The sequence below is a fragment of the Lates calcarifer genome, linkage group LG12, assembly GCF_001640805.2.
Source record: "Lates calcarifer isolate ASB-BC8 linkage group LG12, TLL_Latcal_v3, whole genome shotgun sequence".
NCBI lineage: Eukaryota > Metazoa > Chordata > Actinopteri > Centropomidae > Lates > Lates calcarifer.
The window spans coordinates 23,818,056-23,835,084 of NC_066844.1; the positions used below are offsets into that span (position 1 = coordinate 23,818,056).

General features: G+C 40.1%; 1 protein-coding gene and 2 long non-coding RNA genes across 3 annotated transcripts in view; 2 read left to right on the forward strand and 1 right to left on the reverse strand.

Moving 5' to 3' along the window:
• On the reverse strand, window positions 1–11,079 carry LOC108889364 (myosin heavy chain, fast skeletal muscle). Its single transcript, XM_018685781.2, has 39 exons — window positions 10,876–11,079; window positions 10,326–10,469; window positions 10,078–10,234; window positions 9,915–9,942; window positions 9,577–9,688; window positions 9,365–9,457; window positions 9,220–9,283; window positions 9,033–9,131; window positions 8,840–8,943; window positions 8,353–8,491; window positions 8,106–8,224; window positions 7,763–7,912; window positions 7,424–7,594; window positions 7,035–7,341; window positions 6,858–6,931; window positions 6,677–6,764; window positions 6,447–6,564; window positions 6,241–6,364; window positions 6,005–6,141; window positions 5,655–5,910; window positions 5,316–5,558; window positions 5,048–5,224; window positions 4,816–4,961; window positions 4,630–4,720; window positions 4,159–4,548; window positions 3,952–4,078; window positions 3,541–3,659; window positions 3,258–3,454; window positions 2,987–3,170; window positions 2,739–2,904; window positions 2,480–2,604; window positions 1,838–2,146; window positions 1,541–1,744; window positions 1,337–1,462; window positions 1,083–1,253; window positions 880–984; window positions 697–792; window positions 357–488; window positions 1–131 (listed from the first exon to the last, which is right to left on the reverse strand). Exons 1-39 carry the CDS (start codon window positions 11,077–11,079, stop codon window positions 111–113), a joined length of 5,817 nt encoding a protein of 1,938 aa, XP_018541297.1. The 3' UTR covers window positions 1–110.
• The window catches only part of LOC127143072 (uncharacterized), an 18,521-nt gene continuing 3,031 nt past the window's right edge, over window positions 1,540–17,029 (forward strand). The window contains exon 1 of the long non-coding RNA XR_007814244.1: window positions 1,540–1,660. This is a non-coding gene — a long non-coding RNA (uncharacterized LOC127143072). The remainder of the gene's footprint in view (window positions 1,661–17,029) is intronic.
• On the forward strand, window positions 10,482–11,835 carry LOC127143071 (uncharacterized). The gene is made up of 3 exons (XR_007814243.1): window positions 10,482–10,773; window positions 10,861–11,098; window positions 11,599–11,835. It is a non-coding gene; the product is annotated as an uncharacterized LOC127143071 (long non-coding RNA).

Sequence of the window (17,029 nt, forward strand, 5' to 3'; positions counted from 1 at the left end):
TGGCAGCATATATATTATTTATTGAATGTACACCTACAATATTTAGAGAGCGGTTACATGAAAAATCATATTTTATGATTCTCATTTGCATCTGTCAAAGATGTTGCAGATTATTCCTCTGCCTCCTTTCCCTAAAATGGACAGAAATAAAGATAATGAATGATCCAAAGAGAGGGAAATTATTCATGTCATGCAGCATGAGTTGTAGTTTTAACTTAAATTAAAATGAAAACAGTCAGAAATTTGAAGCAGTCAAACCAGGTTATCTTGTTAAGATCATGTATGTGGTTTTGTTGTAATTGATGACAACTTGACAGATAGGACAGCTTGGTGCTTGAGTTTTATGTCTCGCTTACTTTTCCAATTTCCCGACTCTTTGCCCTCAGCTTGTTGACCTGAGACTCGGCGATGTCGGCACGCTCCTGAGCCTCCTCCATCTCATGCTGAACTTTCCTGTATCTGGACAGGTGAGTGTTGGCCTGCTCCTCCTGTGAGGAAATTCAACACTGGAGTCAACATCATGAAGGCTGGGGATACAGAAATACACTGATTCTGGTTTTAACTGAAAGATATTTTACAGATATAACAGAAAAGTGTGGTTGTATTTTTCAGTTTCAAAGTCTGAAGAGGAGTGTGCTGCATGCACATTTATTTGAGGCAACAAAATGAATAAGCTTAAACAAGATTCTGACTCACAGCCTCCTCAGCCTGTCTCTTGTAGGCCTTCACTTTCAGCTGCAGCTTGTCCACCAGATCCTGAAGTCTGCTCACATTCTTCTTGTCCTCTTCAGTCTGCAGTAACATTCATGATTAAACTCAGTTCATACACATCTTCACATGACTGTACCAATCAATTAAAAAAAAAAGAAGAAGAAATACCTGATAGGTGAGCTCCTTTACTCTCCTCTCATATTTCCGAACGCCTTTGACGGCCTCTGCTCCTCGTCTCTGCTCGGCTTCAACTTCAGCCTCAAGCTCACGCACCTGAAATATAAACAATAACAGTCTGCTGTTACTTGGAGGTAAAATTTTAACACTGAAGCAAAAGTTGAGATTCAGCCAGCAAGCAAATTCATCTGTACCCTGGCCTCCAGTTTCTGGAGCTGCTTCTTGCCACCCTTCATGGCCAGATTCTCAGCTTCATCAAGGCGGTGCTGCAGGTCCTTCACGGTCACCTCCAGGTTCTTCTTCATTCTCTCCAAATGAGCGCTGGTGTCCTGCTCCTTCTTCAGCTCTTCAGCCATCATGGCAGCCTGTAACACAACAACCATGACTACAGACACTTCTCCAGTACCAGAAAGAAGTAAAGAACTGTTTCTAAATCATTCTGACTCACATCAGTGATGGCCTTCTTGGCCTTTTCCTCAGCATTTCTCGCTTCCTGAACAGCATCTTCCACTTCACCTTGGATCTGAACAAAGTCAGCCTCCAGCTTCTTCTTAGTGTTGATGAGGCTGGTATTCTGAGGAAATAATAGTTTGGATTATGTACTGTGATTTTCAGTTGTCAAGTGTTTTAAATTGTTTGAATCTTTATTTACCTGAGAGTGCAGTAATCCCACACGCTCGCTGGCATCGACCAGCTCCTGTTCAGCCACTTTGCGGCCTCTCTCCGTCTGCTCCAGTGCGACTCTCAGTTCCTCGATCTCGGCCACCATCAGGTTGTTCCTGCGCTCCACCATGGCAACCTGCTCCTTCATGTCTTCCTGACTTCTAATGGCTTCATCAAGATGAAGCTGGGCATCCTAAATTGTAAAACATTGATAGCTATATGAGCAAAAACATTCAGCTGCCTTTGCAGAGAAGATGCTTAGCCACAGATTGTCCAGCGGAGGTACCTTAAGCTGTCCTTGAACGTTTCTCAGCTGTTTCTGGGCTTCAGCTGCCTGGCGGTTGGCGTGGCTCAGCTGAATCTCCATCTCATTGAGGTCACCCTCCATCTTCTTCTTGATCCTCAGGGCATCGTTCCTGCTCCTGACCTCAGCATCCAGAGTGCTCTGCATGGACTCAATCACTCTCTGGCTGTTCCTCTTGATCTGCTCAATCTCCTCGTCCTTCTCTGCAATTTTCCTGTCAACTTCACTCTTGACTTGGGTGAGCTCCAGCTGAATGCGAAGAATCTTGGATTCCTCGTGCTCCAGGGTAGCCTGTGAACAAGTGTGACCTTTATCAACTGGAGCACAGAGCTGTTCCTTCATTAAAAATACAGAAACTGAGGCTGAGTCACAGTGAAGAAAAATAGCACTGAGGTGTCAAGTCTGACACCTATACAAGATGAGTCTCACACAGGTGTGCTCTGAAGTTTTGCTGATATTTTAAAACTGTCTTGCAGCTAAAGCAGAAACAGGAGCAGCACTTTTTCTTCATTCATTTTGCATTTCAGTTTTCTGTATGTCTCTTCCACTTGTACAATGACTGAATGATTAGGACAAGGCAGTTCTACTGTCACTGTAACTCTAAGGTATAATGATCAGTTTTACCTCTGCCTCCTCCAGAGCAGTCTGGATCTCTGATTTCTCACTTTCCACTGTCTTCTTTCCCTTCTCAAGCTCATGAATTGTCTTTCCGGTCTCACCAAGTTGCTCAGTCAGGTCTGAGATCTCCTCTGTGGGATCAGGAGTATACATTTTTGATTATTAAGCAATGTAAAAAAAAATTACGTAGTATAGATAGCTCAGATAAACTGAGCTAGTGCTTAGAGTGTATATCTGTTTGGGAAAACAGAATGAATTTTCTTACGTTGCAGGTTCTTGTTCTCCCTCTTCAGGGTCTCCAAGTGGTCCAGCGCTTCTTCGTATGAGTTTTTCATTTTGAACAGCTCAGTACTCATCGACCGAGCCTCCTTCTGAGCTCCCTCCAGCTCTGCCTGACTCTCCTCATACTTCTGTTTCCACTCTGCAAGAACCTGAGAGTATAACAAACAGATGAGTGTTTTTGTCACCTCATGCTACTAGTCAAAACCAAATCTAAATACAAAATTATCTAACCTTGTCAAAGTTCCTTTGCTTCTTGTCAAGGTTAGCAGCCAGAGCGTTGGCTCTCTCCACGTCGATCATCAGGTCCTCCACTTCACCCTGCAGTCTCTGTTTTGTCTTTTCCAGAGAGGCACATTTTGCGTTCACAGCCTCGATGGATTCCTCTGCATCCTGAAGACGCTGGGCAAGCTTCTTCCTGTTAAAACATACAGTAAACAGGTTTTGTGATGAATTACAGAATCAGTGTACGTGGAAACAGTTTAATTTCAGGAGCGTCCATTACTTTGCCTCCTCTAGCTCCTCAGTGCGCTGAATGGCATCAGTCTCGTATTTGGTTCTCCACTGAGCCACCTCGCTGTTGGCCTTGGACATGGCGCGCTGCAGCTCAGCCTTGGCCTCCTGCTCCTCCTCATACTGCTCTCTGAGCAGGTCGCAGTCATGACGGGCTGACTGAACAGCATGAGCCAGGGCGTTCTTGGCCTATAATCCAAATGAGAACCTGATCAGTATTTGATACCAATCTCCTGGCAACCGTTTCCTCTGTAATCATCTTCATAGACTGTTACCTTAACTTCCTCCTCTATGTGCCTCTTCAGCTCCTCAATCTGCTGGGTATAAGCCTGTTTGCCTCTTGTCAGCTGAGAAACAAGAGCTTCTTTCTCCTCCAGCTGACGCACAATTTCACCTAATCAAAGACATCGACTTAATATTCATCAGAGCAAAATTACAAAATAATGTCAGAAAATAATACTGAGGAAAGGCAGAATTATTATATACATACTGGGAAATGTGAAACAAAACCTTAAAATTTAGGTAGGAATGAATTAGGCTTGTTAAAAAAAGGGAACAAATAATGGAAGGTAAGTTAAGGTTTGATTTAGGAATCCTCAGGACACAGCTTCATTTTACACACATTTTACACTCCTGCAACAAGTGATGAAGAACCTAAAAAAGATCCCATAAAGTGAGATTCGTACCATTTTCAGTTTGAAGTCTTGCTTTTTGTGCACCGAAGTCGTTTAGCTGACGGACATTCTCATCATTCTTAGATTTAAGCTCACTCAGCTGATCCTCTAATGTCCTGCACAACTTTTCAAGGTTTGCCTGATAAAAGAAAACATGCATTAGTATAAAGTTATTCACCATTATTTTTTGCTTCCTGTGTGGAGTTGCAGCACTCTCACCTTTGATTTGGCGATTGACTCCATATTGCTGCTGAGGTCATCAATCTCCATCCTGAATTCACTTTTCTCTTTCTCCAGCTTCTGTTTGACTCTCTGGAGGTTATCGATCTGTTCTCCCAGCTCTGCCACACTGTCAGCCTGCTTCTTGCGCAGAGCTGCGGCGGTGGCCTCGTGCTGCAGCGTGGACTCTTCGAGATCACGACGCAGCTTCTGAAACTCGGCCTCGCGCTTCTTATTCATCTCAATCTGAGCTGCTGTTGCACCGCCGGCTTCCTCGAGCCTCTCGCTGATCTCCTCAAGTTCCCTGGAGAGATCAGACCTCTGCTTCTCCACTTTGGCCCGAGCAGCCCTCTCAGCTTCAATCTCCTCCTCCAGCTCCTCAATACGAGCCTGAAAAACACAAGGTTTAAGTGAAAATCATTCAATTTTAATGTTCTCTTGCTTTTAACTGACACTGGTTCAAAAACATACCTGGAGTTCCTTTATCTTTTTCTGTAGCTGGATTCCAAGAGACTGCTCATCCTCAATCTTACCCAGGAGCTGGCTTATCTCAAAGTCCTTCCTGGAGGGGGAAGAAAATAATTATTAAAGGTGTGTTTTAGTAGAACCTTTAGTAGAATTTTTATGGTTAGTGGATGGATCAAATCTTGTTCTTACTTCTTTATTTTCTCTTCAGACTGCTGTTTGTCATTCTCCAGATCCATTATGGATTCCTGGGCCAGTTTCAGATCTCCTTCGAGCTTCCTTTTCGCTCGCTCAAGATCCATACGGAGCTTCTTTTCTTGCTCCAGGGAACCTTCAAGCTATTGAGGAAAAAGGTGTTTCATAAGATCAAAATGAATATTGGATTGGTATGTTCAACATTTGCTTTCAAATGTGGATTACTCACATCATCCACTTGCTGCTCCAGCTTGGTCTTGGCCTTTGTCAGAGTGTTGACTTTGTCTTCCTCTGCCTGCAGATCATCAAGGGTCTGCTGATGGGCCTCTTGGAGGGCTTTCTTCTCTTTGGACAACTTGGCAATGGTCTCATCTTGAGAAGCCATTTCCTCTGTAAGGTTTTTGACCTACAAAATGTTACATAAATCTGAATTAACAAAAGGTTTTTATCCACAAAGAGGTGAAAAAAATCTTCTTACAAGACAACAACATTGTCACCTTGTTCTCAGTGGCATGTTTCTCCTTTTCCACTTTGGCCAGAGTGAGCTCCAAGTCATCGATGTCTTTCTTCAACTCGGAGCACTCGTCCTCCAGCTTCCTCTTCTTTGCAGTCAGCTCAGCATTGATTTCCTCCTCATCCTCCAGCCTCTCAGCCGTCTCTTTGACTTTGGCCTCAAGCTGGATTTTTGCTTTAATGAGCCCCTCACACCTTTCCTCAGCATCAGCGAGGTTTTCACCTTCCTAAAAGTCAAAGCAAGCAAGTTCATGCCATCAAATCAGTAAACTGATGTAGGATATTAAGTAGAAACACAGACTTAGCGCAGTGATCCAACTTACAGACTGCACTTGCAACAAAAGATCATTCTTCTCCTGCAGCAGAGAAACCATCTTCTCCTCCAGTTCTTTCTTCTTGGCCAAAGCTTTTGATAGGTCTTCTTTGGTCTTTTCAAAGTCCTCTTTCATTTGGGCCATCTCTTTCTCAGTCTCTGCACTCTTCAGCAGAGGCTTAATCTTAAAGTACAGCTTCATCCATGGCCAGGTTTTGACATTCATGAATGAGCGGATGTTGTACTGAATAGAGAAAATGGCCTCTCTAATGAAAATGTAGAAAAATGAGTTAGATATAATTTGTGTACAAGTAAAGCTTGTAAAAACTTATTAACACTGATAACAAAGAGACACACTACCTCCTTTCCATCATCTTGACAAACTCTTTCCTCATGATGTAACCTCTGCAGAGAGCCTGAGTCATTGTGACCAGCTCAGCCAGTTTCTCATCTCTCATCTCCTCAAGAGTTCCCAGCAGACCAGCTTTGAAGAACACCTGAGAGTCAACAATAATTTAACTTATTAACTACTGATCATAGCTGATCTCATACCTCTTTGTAAATAACCATTTCCAGAAGAGTGTTTTTTACTTTACCTTGGTGTGCCCAAACCTGTACTGAGTGTGGTCAACATCAATAGAGCCCAAGAGTTTCTCTGAAGCCTTCTTGTTGTCAATGAACTGTCCCTCGGGGATCACACTGGCATTCAATACTTTGTATCTACCGTAAAGATTTTATTCAGTTAGAAAACCCTAGTTTGAAGATTAACACTTTTCAGCGCCTGCAAAGATATTTCTGCTACCTCTGCTTGAAGTCACCGTAGAGGATTCTGCTGGGGAAACCTTTCCTGCAGATCCTGATACCTTCCAGCACACCGTTACACCTCAGCTGGTGGATGACCAGGTGGTTCTCCATAAGACCTATGATGTATTGTTACATAAAATCATTTGTTAAAAGACAGTGGTACAGTGACAACAGTCAAAGCACATAATATATTTACTTTGAGTGGCACATTGTCCTCCTGTTAAATACCTGGAGTCTTTGATTCATTGGGAATCAGGCAGCGCACAAAATGAGGATGTGTGCTTCTCAAATTGGTCATCAGCTTGCCTAAGTTCTCCTGAAGAATTTAAAGGACATTAAGACATTAATACAAAATGCACTAAATTAGACACATGCAAAGATGTACGCAAGTCATTCTTTCACATCTTACCCTGAACAAAGCAGACACAGTCTGGAAGGAACCACCCTTCTTCTTGCCACCTTTCTTGCCACCGCCACCCTCAGCTGTCAGTGGAACAACAATTACATTGAAATGATTTAACCCGACAGAAGTGATGAGTTTTCAATGTTAATATGTCATAATGTAGAGACAAGTAACAGCATGTACCTTCTGCTGAGGCATGGGATGCATACAGGAAGGCCAGCAGTTTGACTGAAGACTTCTGGTAGAGCTGAACCACTGAGTCGTTTAGGGGGTCTTTGTTCTTGTCCAGCCAGCCAACGATGTTGTAATCAACAGTGCCAGCATAGTGCACCAGAGAGAAATGAGCCTCAGCTTTGCCTTTGGCAGGCTTGGGTTTTTCAAAGGACTTGCTTTTACCAAGATGCTGGTCGTACAGTTTGTTCTTGAAGGTCATGTCTGTCGCCTTGGGGAACATGCACTCCTCTTCAAGGATGGAGAAGATGCCCATTGGCTGTCATGAGGAAATGATTGTTAAAACAAGGCTTTCAAGTCAGTAGTTTTCTGTATTTGTTAATATACAGGATGTAGCTCACCTTCTCAATAAGTTCAATGCAGGCAGCCAAATCCATGCCAAAGTCAATGAACTCCCATTCAATTCCCTCTTTCTTGTACTCTTCTTGCTCCAGGACAAACATGTGGTGGTTGAAAAACTGTTGCAGTTTTTCATTGGTGAAGTTGATGCACAGCTGCTCCAAGCTGTTGAACTAAACAAATTAAAATATCCAATGTAAGCAAGGGCTTTAAGTAACAGTAACTAAATATGAAATTATTCATGCTATTAGCTTTAAAGAACCCTGATTTTGAAATGAAAACTTCAAGATTGTTTTAATGAAGCTATATGAAGTTATGTAGTATCGGCCAAACATACTCACATCAAAGATTTCAAACCCAGCAATATCCAGGACACCGATGAAAAAGCTTCTGGGCTGCTTGGTATCCAGCATCTCATTGATTCTGACGACCATCCACAAGAACATTTTCTCATAGACAGACTTAGAGAGAGCCATGACGGCATTGTTGACCTGATTTTAGAGATGAATAGTACAACATTAAGAAATATATCAGACAGTCTGGTGGTTAAAACAGACTAAAGAGCCTTTGTAAACCTTTAGATAGGAAAATATTGTCAACATGTACAATTGTCTTGATATGTAAAAACAGAAAATGGTCTTAAGTATGTATCAATTAGTTTTTTGTGTTTTTTCTCTCCTTTACCTGAGGGACAGTTTGACCTTTGGTCACAAACTCGTTCCCGACCTTCACTCTGGGGTAGCATAGAGCTTTGAGCAAATCAGCAGAGTTCAGACCCATGAGGTAGGCGATTTTATCTGCCACTAAAGAAGCAAGCACAAATAGTGATCTTTAAACCCATATTAATAGGATGAAGTCATCAGTGGTCCTCTAAATCACAAGTCAGAACCTGTGCTAATACATTAAAGCTCATGGCGTGTGAGTTTCATACCCTCAGTGCCATCAGGCTCAGCCTGCTCTTCTCGCTGCTTCTGCTTGAATTTCATGTTTCCATGATGCATTACAGCTCCAGTCAGCTTGTACATGCTGGCCTTCTCTTCTGAGTTGAAGCCCAGGATGTCAATAGCAGTCTGTGAAAAAAGAGAAGTTTTAAAACACGCTTACATTATATTTGGAAGTAAACAGTTGTTGCTACCCTCTGACTCTTTGGTATCTATCACACACTTGTAAAACAGTTTCTTTAGATTAAAAGCAATAAGCAGCACTGTCTTGGTCAAATCAAAATGGAGACATATTATTAGCTCTATTCTATAATCTCTACAATGGTCTAAATTTTTAGACTTAATTTCAAGAGTTCCTTGCAAAGTTTTGTTTAGACTAACACAACTGGAGTGTCCAGGTAAAGACACTTAATTTTTAAAATACACTGAGGTGGATTTCTAACATATTTTCCCCCTTGACCAAAAATTTGTCCTTACATCTGTAGCGATGAATTCTTCAATGTCATTGATACTCTTGACAGTGATTTCACCCTGACTGATCATGGGATAGTCATATGGGTTTTTGGTGATCAGCAGAGCCTCTGAAGAAAGGGAGAGAAACACACATGAATACAACAGGATACATATCAACTTGATTCAGAATAACTGACATCATTCACTAATCTCACACCTATGAGCTCAGGTTTGTGGCCTGTCATGAGCTGATAGAAGATGTGGTAGCTCCTCTCAGCGGACAGCTGGAACGTCACTCGAGACTTCTCCAGCAGATCTGTTGATCACACAGTTAGATACCAGTCAGTTCTGTTCAATGAACAGAAAGTACAAGAACAAACTGAGGTTCACCTGCTGTGCCTTACATGTTTCAATGTCGGCTGAGGCCAGCTTCCCAGTTGTTCCGAAATGGATTCTGATAAATTTACCCTATTCAAAAGAAGGCTGTGAATTAGAATTACAGTATTTCTCTAAAAAACTGTAAAAAGACTCGGGTTAACAAACACTTACAAAGCGGGATGAGTTGTCATTCCTCACAGTCTTGGCATTACCATAGGCCTCCAGCAGTGGGTTGGCTGCAATGATTTGATCCTCCAGCGACCCCTTCATTCAGAAAACAAGGCAGGAAAAAATATGAATCAATGCTTCATACCTGAGGGTCCAAGATTATATTCAATATGTCAATGTCAGCTTTCTCATTGAGAACAGTGGTGATCATTTACCTGCATTTTTCCAGGAACTGGGTCAGTTTTTTTTCCTCCAGCCACTGCGATTGTCGCAAAGTACTGGATGACACGTTTGGTGTTGACAGTCTTTCCTGCACCGGATTCTCCACTTCAAGCATAAAAACAGTTCAGTTAGCTCCACAACCATCTTGTTTTAGATTAACTAAACAAATCATGAAAGAAACTCCTGTTAAGAGCAGCAGTACATGCTGTCCAGTTAATATTATGTATACTGTATTTTGATTATGTAAAAAATGATAGAGTACTGACTCTTTTTTTAACATGTAATTGCATTATGCTTTCATTGATTTGGGGGGAACATTTGCAAAACTTACGTAATCAGGATTGACTGATTCTCACGATCTGTTGAGAGAATGAAATTTGATCATTCACACTGTATCCATTTTGTTCAAGATATTAAAAACTGTGTATAATTTTCAAAGGCTGTCTTCGCTTTTTTCTATTAAGAAACATAGTGGCTTATAAAAGGATTGATACCTTGGAGCATGAACTGATAGGCATTGTCAGAGATGGAGAAGATGTGAGGTGGAGCCTCAATCCTCTTTTTTCCTCTGTATCCAGCTACAACCACTGCATCATACACTGGGAGCCACTTGTAGGGGTTCACAGTGACGCAGAACAGCCCTGAGTAGGTCTGTGGAGACACAGAGGATTGTTACGGACACATATCTGCCTGTAGTCATCTCAGGTTTCATCTACCAGCGTGCTTGTTAGTTCAAACTCACGTAGATCATCCATGCTGCATATCGCTCTTTGAGGTTATACAGCACAGCAGGCTCACTGAGGTGGGTCATCATGGCCATGTCCTCAATCTTATCGAACTTTGGAGGGTTCATGGGGAAGACTTCATCTTCTTTTACGGTAAGAGTCTATTGCAGAGACAAAGAAGACACAGGACTTAATTTCTAACAGTGGACAGACTGAGATGATCCTAATCCTTATGTTATGTTTGTAGAGTCCAGAGTTAAAATTTAATACAAACCAGCAAAAACAGATATGTCTAGAACTACATTCAGCTTAAAATCTGTTTTCCTTTCCCTTTACAAGCTGATCAGCGGTGGTAAGCCCGGAACACATGCATGGAATTTATGCATTGTTATATCGACTTACTTTACAGAGACAGTCTTGAATTCATCGTATGAAACCACATTAGGAACAGTGCAGATGTATATTGTGAGTATAGCAGTTTTCACTTTGAAATTAAAAGTGAACACCAGCTCAGTTTTCATTTGCCAAAACTGTGTAACATTTTTTCTCTAGTGCCATCACTCTCACCTTTCCACAGAGAGTCTCCACAGTGGCTTTACCACCCTCTCTCTTGATGAGTTTCCCCTTGAGGTACATCTCGCTGGCCTCACTCACAAAGTAAGCTGTCTTAGCATCAAAGGGAGTGTTCTGAGCTTCAATTCTCTCTCTTTCTGGCTTCCGGAGGTAAATGGCTGCCGCGCCAAAACACTCCATTTCTGAGTCCCCGCTCATGGTGATCCTTTACTGCAAAGTAAGTAAAGATAAGACAATGCTAAGTTTTTTCAGTCCTTATTTCAACACTGCTTGACATGTGCACAACTTACTACTGAAGAAATGCTGTTAATGTTGTGATGAATGTTACGGTCAAAGAACAAAGACAGATTGTCAAGGCTTTATTTTAGTTATGCATCTCTTATGCCAACTGTATTAAAAAATTGGACACAAAAGCTACATCCACACTTTACATGATAGTTACATTTTCTATTAACTCTTTGTTGATGCAATAGCTTCTTAAATGCTAATGATAAGAAAAACACATTTACATTAAAAAACAGAAAGAGGAACTTTGAATATTTAAGGATATAAACATAATTAATGATGTTACATTTACATAATTGTTAATTGTTACAAACAAGATAAGGATTAGTAAATAAGACTTTTCACATATATACTAAACTATTGATTAAAATGTCTTTAGACTAAATGAAAGTGACAAAAGAAATAACATACCTTTTTCCCTCCCCCTACAAGAACAGATGATGATGATGATGGTTCACTGAGGTCCTGAAGAAAGAAAGACAAATAGTTTAAATTAATAACTGTAATTAAGGCGTTTCACATAAAGAAAATAAACTTACAGTACACTGAAGTTCGGGCATAAACACAGAAGTTCTGTATTCACTTTGCAGTATCTGGCAATGAGTGATCATGCCCCGCATTGTTCATTAAGCTGCTGGCTTTCCTCCTGCTAATAAAAGACTGTAACTCACTCACCTTGACTGGTCGTCTGTCAGTCCTTGGGAGCGTCCAGCCCTCCTTCTTATATAGAGATATCAGTGTGCACTCAGCAGAAATGACTTGCTTTATTTGGTCATGCAGTGTTACACTCTTTGCTCGAGTATTTTTGCCTCTAATTTTTGTCTGTCACCGTTCAACAGATTAAGCTTCGGTCACTTTTACTCTCAGACTCACTTCGTTTACTGATTCGGATTTTAGAGAATGACAAGAATTTAAATGGAAAATATTACAAATGAATGATAGAAATTATTATGGTTAATTACACTGTAAAATAGCAGAAGCTTCTTAATGCTGTCATCACTGGATTAAATCAGCTTTATAAACCAAAACAAACATAATCAGAGTATTGATGTGATGTTTTCCCCAGTCATTCATAGTGTCATAATGATTTATTTGTTTTATTACGGGCTGCAGTGTATGGCGACAAAGCACACTTGTCTTATTGTTAACCATTTTACCAGCCACTGTTAAAATGGATTGCAGACTACAAAAGAGTATAAATAGATTAAGACACTTACAATGCAGCATTTTTTAACCTTGTGTAAATATTGTTCTGGCAGCCGTATCAGTTACTGAAGTTCAGACATTGTTTTGGTCTTTGTGATAAGCTCGTTAATACACCTTGGCACTGCAGAGGATCTTAGTTTAGCCGTGGAGAAGCTCTCATATGACACTGGTATTCTGTTGCAGAAGCCTTGCAAGTCTTTCCTGTGACAAAGGAGCAGAATTGGGCCTAACAGTTGCTAATCTAAGACCCTGTGAGAATGATGATACCTCATGATAGCAGAAACACTTGCTGAGGTCTGTGTTTTATGAAATCCCAAACTTAATTGGATTTGTTCTGCAGGGTAGGAAGGACAATAGAAAGTAGAACAATATTCATATTTATAGCCCTTTTAATTTCCTGCCTCTGGAGGATAATTACATATCCGGTAAAATGTGACATACAGTATGCATCCTGAGAAAAAAACTCTGGCATTTGCTTTGATGTTCTCTGGATACCAAAGTCCATCACAGAGCACTGTGTCGACACACCTTCCTATACTACAAATAAAAATATAATTTCATTCAAAATACTGTGTTTTTACTCAGTTATTATTCATATTTATTGTTCTATTAACTGTATTTTTGAATTGTATTAATCATTTGTAATGCTGAATTTATATGTACATGCAATTGTTAAGAAAATATTGTTTATTGAACTGTATCTATATTTTATTGCATTTTGTATGACTTCCAATTTCATTAAAAAAAAACTTGAGTAAAAATGTTGTATTTTGATATAAAAACTGCAGTGTGAAATAATAATAATAATAATGCCTGTCAAAGTGTGTAATTATCTCTTTATAACAGCTGTGGATGAGGATCTTGGAGCCTGTGGTCGAGTTAATGTGATGAAATTACAACTGTCATAACATCACTGATGCACACACGGAGTTACAATTAAATAACATGGGGCAAATAACAACCCTGTGTGCTATATATCATTACAACTGTCAGCAATATGTAACATCAAGTCCCCCCACTTTACATTCATGATCAGGACTGTTGTATGGGTTTAATTAAATTAATTCTGATGTTCTGTGGCAGCTGAGTTTTAAACAGATAATTAATGACAACACATTAAAACACAGAGTCTTCAGATGACAACACTGCACATCAATAACCACTCAAGAATGTCATAATGTCTGAAAAACATTCACTGAATGCTCATATATTCTTTATAAATGTTTAACAGGGAGACTCAGAGTAAAGTGTTACCCATTCATCTGAGAAGTTTTACATCTTTTCTTTCCTCTGCCATACTTTCAAAAATGTTTTTCCTCTTTGGGACCAGAACTGATTTGACCAGGTATTTTAATTGGTCTAAGAACAGCAGTCCTGTTTTTAGACTAATGACATATTATCCTCGAGAATTTCAGCAATTACTGTGGAATAATTTAGGCTCCACAGCCGTATTGGCCTGATTAAACTGCATAAAGGAACAGATAGGTGATGATTTCAGGGTTCCTCCCTCTGCCTTTGTCTATTTTACTTCCTAACACATCTAAAGTCTGAGTCATTAATTGGTATTTTAATCAGTTCTCTTCCTATTTATTCATTTACGTCTCTGCTATTTTTAGTGCTTGTGTTTTTCTCATCTTTTCCTTCTTTCTTTGCTCATTTTGTTTAAGTGTGTTATTACCCTGTAAAGCATTTTTAACTTTCTTTGCATTAAACTGTACAATGAAAATAAACTTGAACTTGGACCACATGGTGTCTGAGAAGTGAAGTCAGCCTGTGCTCTTTGTTATGATTGGGTCATGTGATGGAAGCAGACCTGTGAAGACTATGATCTAATTTTGTGCTCTCGTTAAAGCATCTCTCAGTGTCAACACAGTAATTTTAAATAAATCTAAATAAACTTACTTTTAGTGGCTATTCCAGATAATTAAAAATATATGTGTGTATGACAGTAATAATGGTAAAGAAAAAACCATCAATGACCTGCTCATACAGTAGAGTGTAAGTAAAAGGTTAGCATGCCATGTTTATACTCTCTGACATTTGTGTACATGACTTCTTATGAGCCGTCTCGCGGGAACCAGCATCAAGTTTCCATTGATTCCCTACTGACAGGCTCTAACACAGTCTGAGGATCAGTTTCACAATTTTTGACCCACAACTGGCCCTAAAAGCTCACACCACTCTTATAAAGTGACCCACTGGTGCAGATGTTTGATTTTTGTTGGTGTGTATGAAGGTGTGATAATCCTGGCACTCAGACTGATGACAGACATGTCCATCTAACAGGGTTGTCTGGCTGGGTCCAGCTGAGGTGAAAGGGCTTCTGCTCTCTAGGGATTACCTCTGAAATCTGATACTTTGAACCACCAGGACCACAGCAGACAGTTATTCAGATATTGCAAAAAGGGCATCTCTAAAACTTAATTAGTATATTTTCTGACTGTATTCATTCATTTCCAGTTGGTTCCAAGTATTTGAGTTCCTAATACGAAAAATCCTAATACGTTTCTGAAGCGGTTTTAATTTACAACACAGCCCGTTTTACACCGGTGTTTACACACATTAGTGATATAAACAGCATCTGAAAACTGATATAGTTTTTTTATTTTTTTGAGTTACTGTGACATCAGCAGGTCATCTGTAAAACTAATGACTTCCCCATCAGGTTCAGCTCAATAGAAACAGTGACACCAAACGTTAAAACATTGGTTTTCTGGTCTCAGTTTACCGCTCTGTCTGTCTCCTTTACATTTTCATTCTAATATTTATTTGTTTAAACCTGTATTTTTCAACTATTTCCCAAAAATCCCTTTTTCCTCAACCCCAAATTACTTTACACCTTAATTCCTTTCCAATACATTTTTTTTTCTTCTTTTCACTTTCACCCTTGGTATTTTTCAGCATATCAGGTTACATCTCTGCATTTCTGACAGTGTGACCGGTCAGTGGAGGGGGCTCAGACGTTGACACGCTTGTCTCCCCTTTGTGCCGCTCAATGTCAAAGGTTTAAAAACAAAGACAGCTTCATTTTAAGGGCGCACCACTGCTGTTGACAAGTCAGCTGTTTGATGTTTTTGACCCTACTACATCGCCTATTCTAGTGCTACGTGACTTTGTGTGCAGCATATGAAGCCCTATACATTGTGCTCTTTTAAGTGTCCTTGTTTATTTTGTTGGTGTGACAGTAAACTCCATAACTGTCAGTTACAGCTCTATTGTCTGATGAGGAATCTGCAGCGAACAGGTGACTAGATTTGTGTCTCCAGGTTTTTCTAGACGGGCACTTGCGTTGTCTCGAGGGTGCTGATGTATTTTTAAACCCTTTCTTTAAATGGTCTTGTTGTGCTGTGTCCTGACAGATGAACTGAAGACAAGGCCAGGCTTGTAGCTTGACCTTCCCTTAAGTCAAGTGTTTGTTCCCTATACGCGACAAGAGGGGGATCATGTTATATGAGGTGTGGTAGTTTGCATTCTTTCCTTGTTGAAAGATGACACTGAAGAAGTCAAAGAAGGGAAGAGGGCATTAGGAGCTAAATACTGAGGACTTTACACCCTACAAAAGAGGCCTATATATTCAATAAAAATGTGATACTTGATCTCTTATGCTCCTGGGTGTGCTTATTTGGAAGAAATACAAATATAGCTGTCTCCTCAGCAATGTTCTCAGAGCTCAGCCATGTGTCACAGCCCCAGGTCTTAATGTGGAACAACCTTTGATATAAAACACCCACTTCCTTGGCAGTCTTATTCTCCAGTTTGACAAAAGGGCACTGTTACTCATCACAACTCTACTATGTGAGCCCAGTTTTAAAGGGAAAATACAAACAAGTAAATCAAGAAAAAGCTCTACTGACTCTACTTTCAGTTTTATACCAGTGTTTTCAAGGGTCAGTGATATGAACTTAATTCTGGGTCATTTTCTGGAAATTTCTTTGAGAGACAAAAATAACCAGACTGCAAAGATTGTTTCTGGTTAATTGCCGCCGCTAAGGAGGTTATGCGTTTACCCATATCTGTTTGTTTGTTTGTTTGTTTGTCAGCAGGATTACATAATGTAATCAACAGATTTGCACCAAACTTGCTGGAGGGATGGGGCATGGTCCAGGGAAGAGCATTAGGTGTGGATATGATTAAAGGGGCAGATTCAGGAATTCTTTAATTCTTTCCCTAACAAATCAAGATACTTTGTCACATGGGGAACTAAACATATTAAAATACATTTTAATACAGTACTTTTTTTTCAACTAGACTGTATTGTTACCTCATGCTGTCAATATGCTGTATTTCTTTATATTTACTTGCATCTTCTTGCATATTCTAAAAAGATAAATCACCAATAAACTGGTGAATAATAAATAACCTGCAGTATAGTAACCTACACACTGCTTCTGCTGGAGCACAAACAGAAGCGACCGTGTGTGCTGTGGTTTACTTATAGACCTATTTATCACAAGACACCCAACTTGACACAGTGAAACATATGTGTTGAAGCACATAGAAAAACTGTAAGGTCACCAGAGCGTCAGGAACATTATCACCACATGGTGAAGATTTGCAGTTATCGTAACCTGTGTGACTTTTATGAGACAAGAAGCGACAGTTGACCACCGCGTTATTTTGAACGATGAGGCTGCGCTGCCCCCACACTTAGACACAA

Excerpts from the sequence above, each read along its gene's own strand:
- LOC108889364 (XM_018685781.2), bottom strand. The coding sequence starts at position 11,079 with ATGAGCGGGGACTCAGAAATGGAGTGTTTTGGCGCGGCAGCCATTTAC. Across the intron at positions 4,962-5,047 it reads TGGAGCAGCAAGTGGATGAT|CTTGAAGGTTCCCTGGAGCA; the intron begins GTGAGTAATCCA and ends TTTCCTCAATAG. Across the intron at positions 3,171-3,257 it reads GAGGAGCTAGAGGAGGCAAA|GAAGAAGCTTGCCCAGCGTC; the intron begins GTAATGGACGCT and ends ATGTTTTAACAG.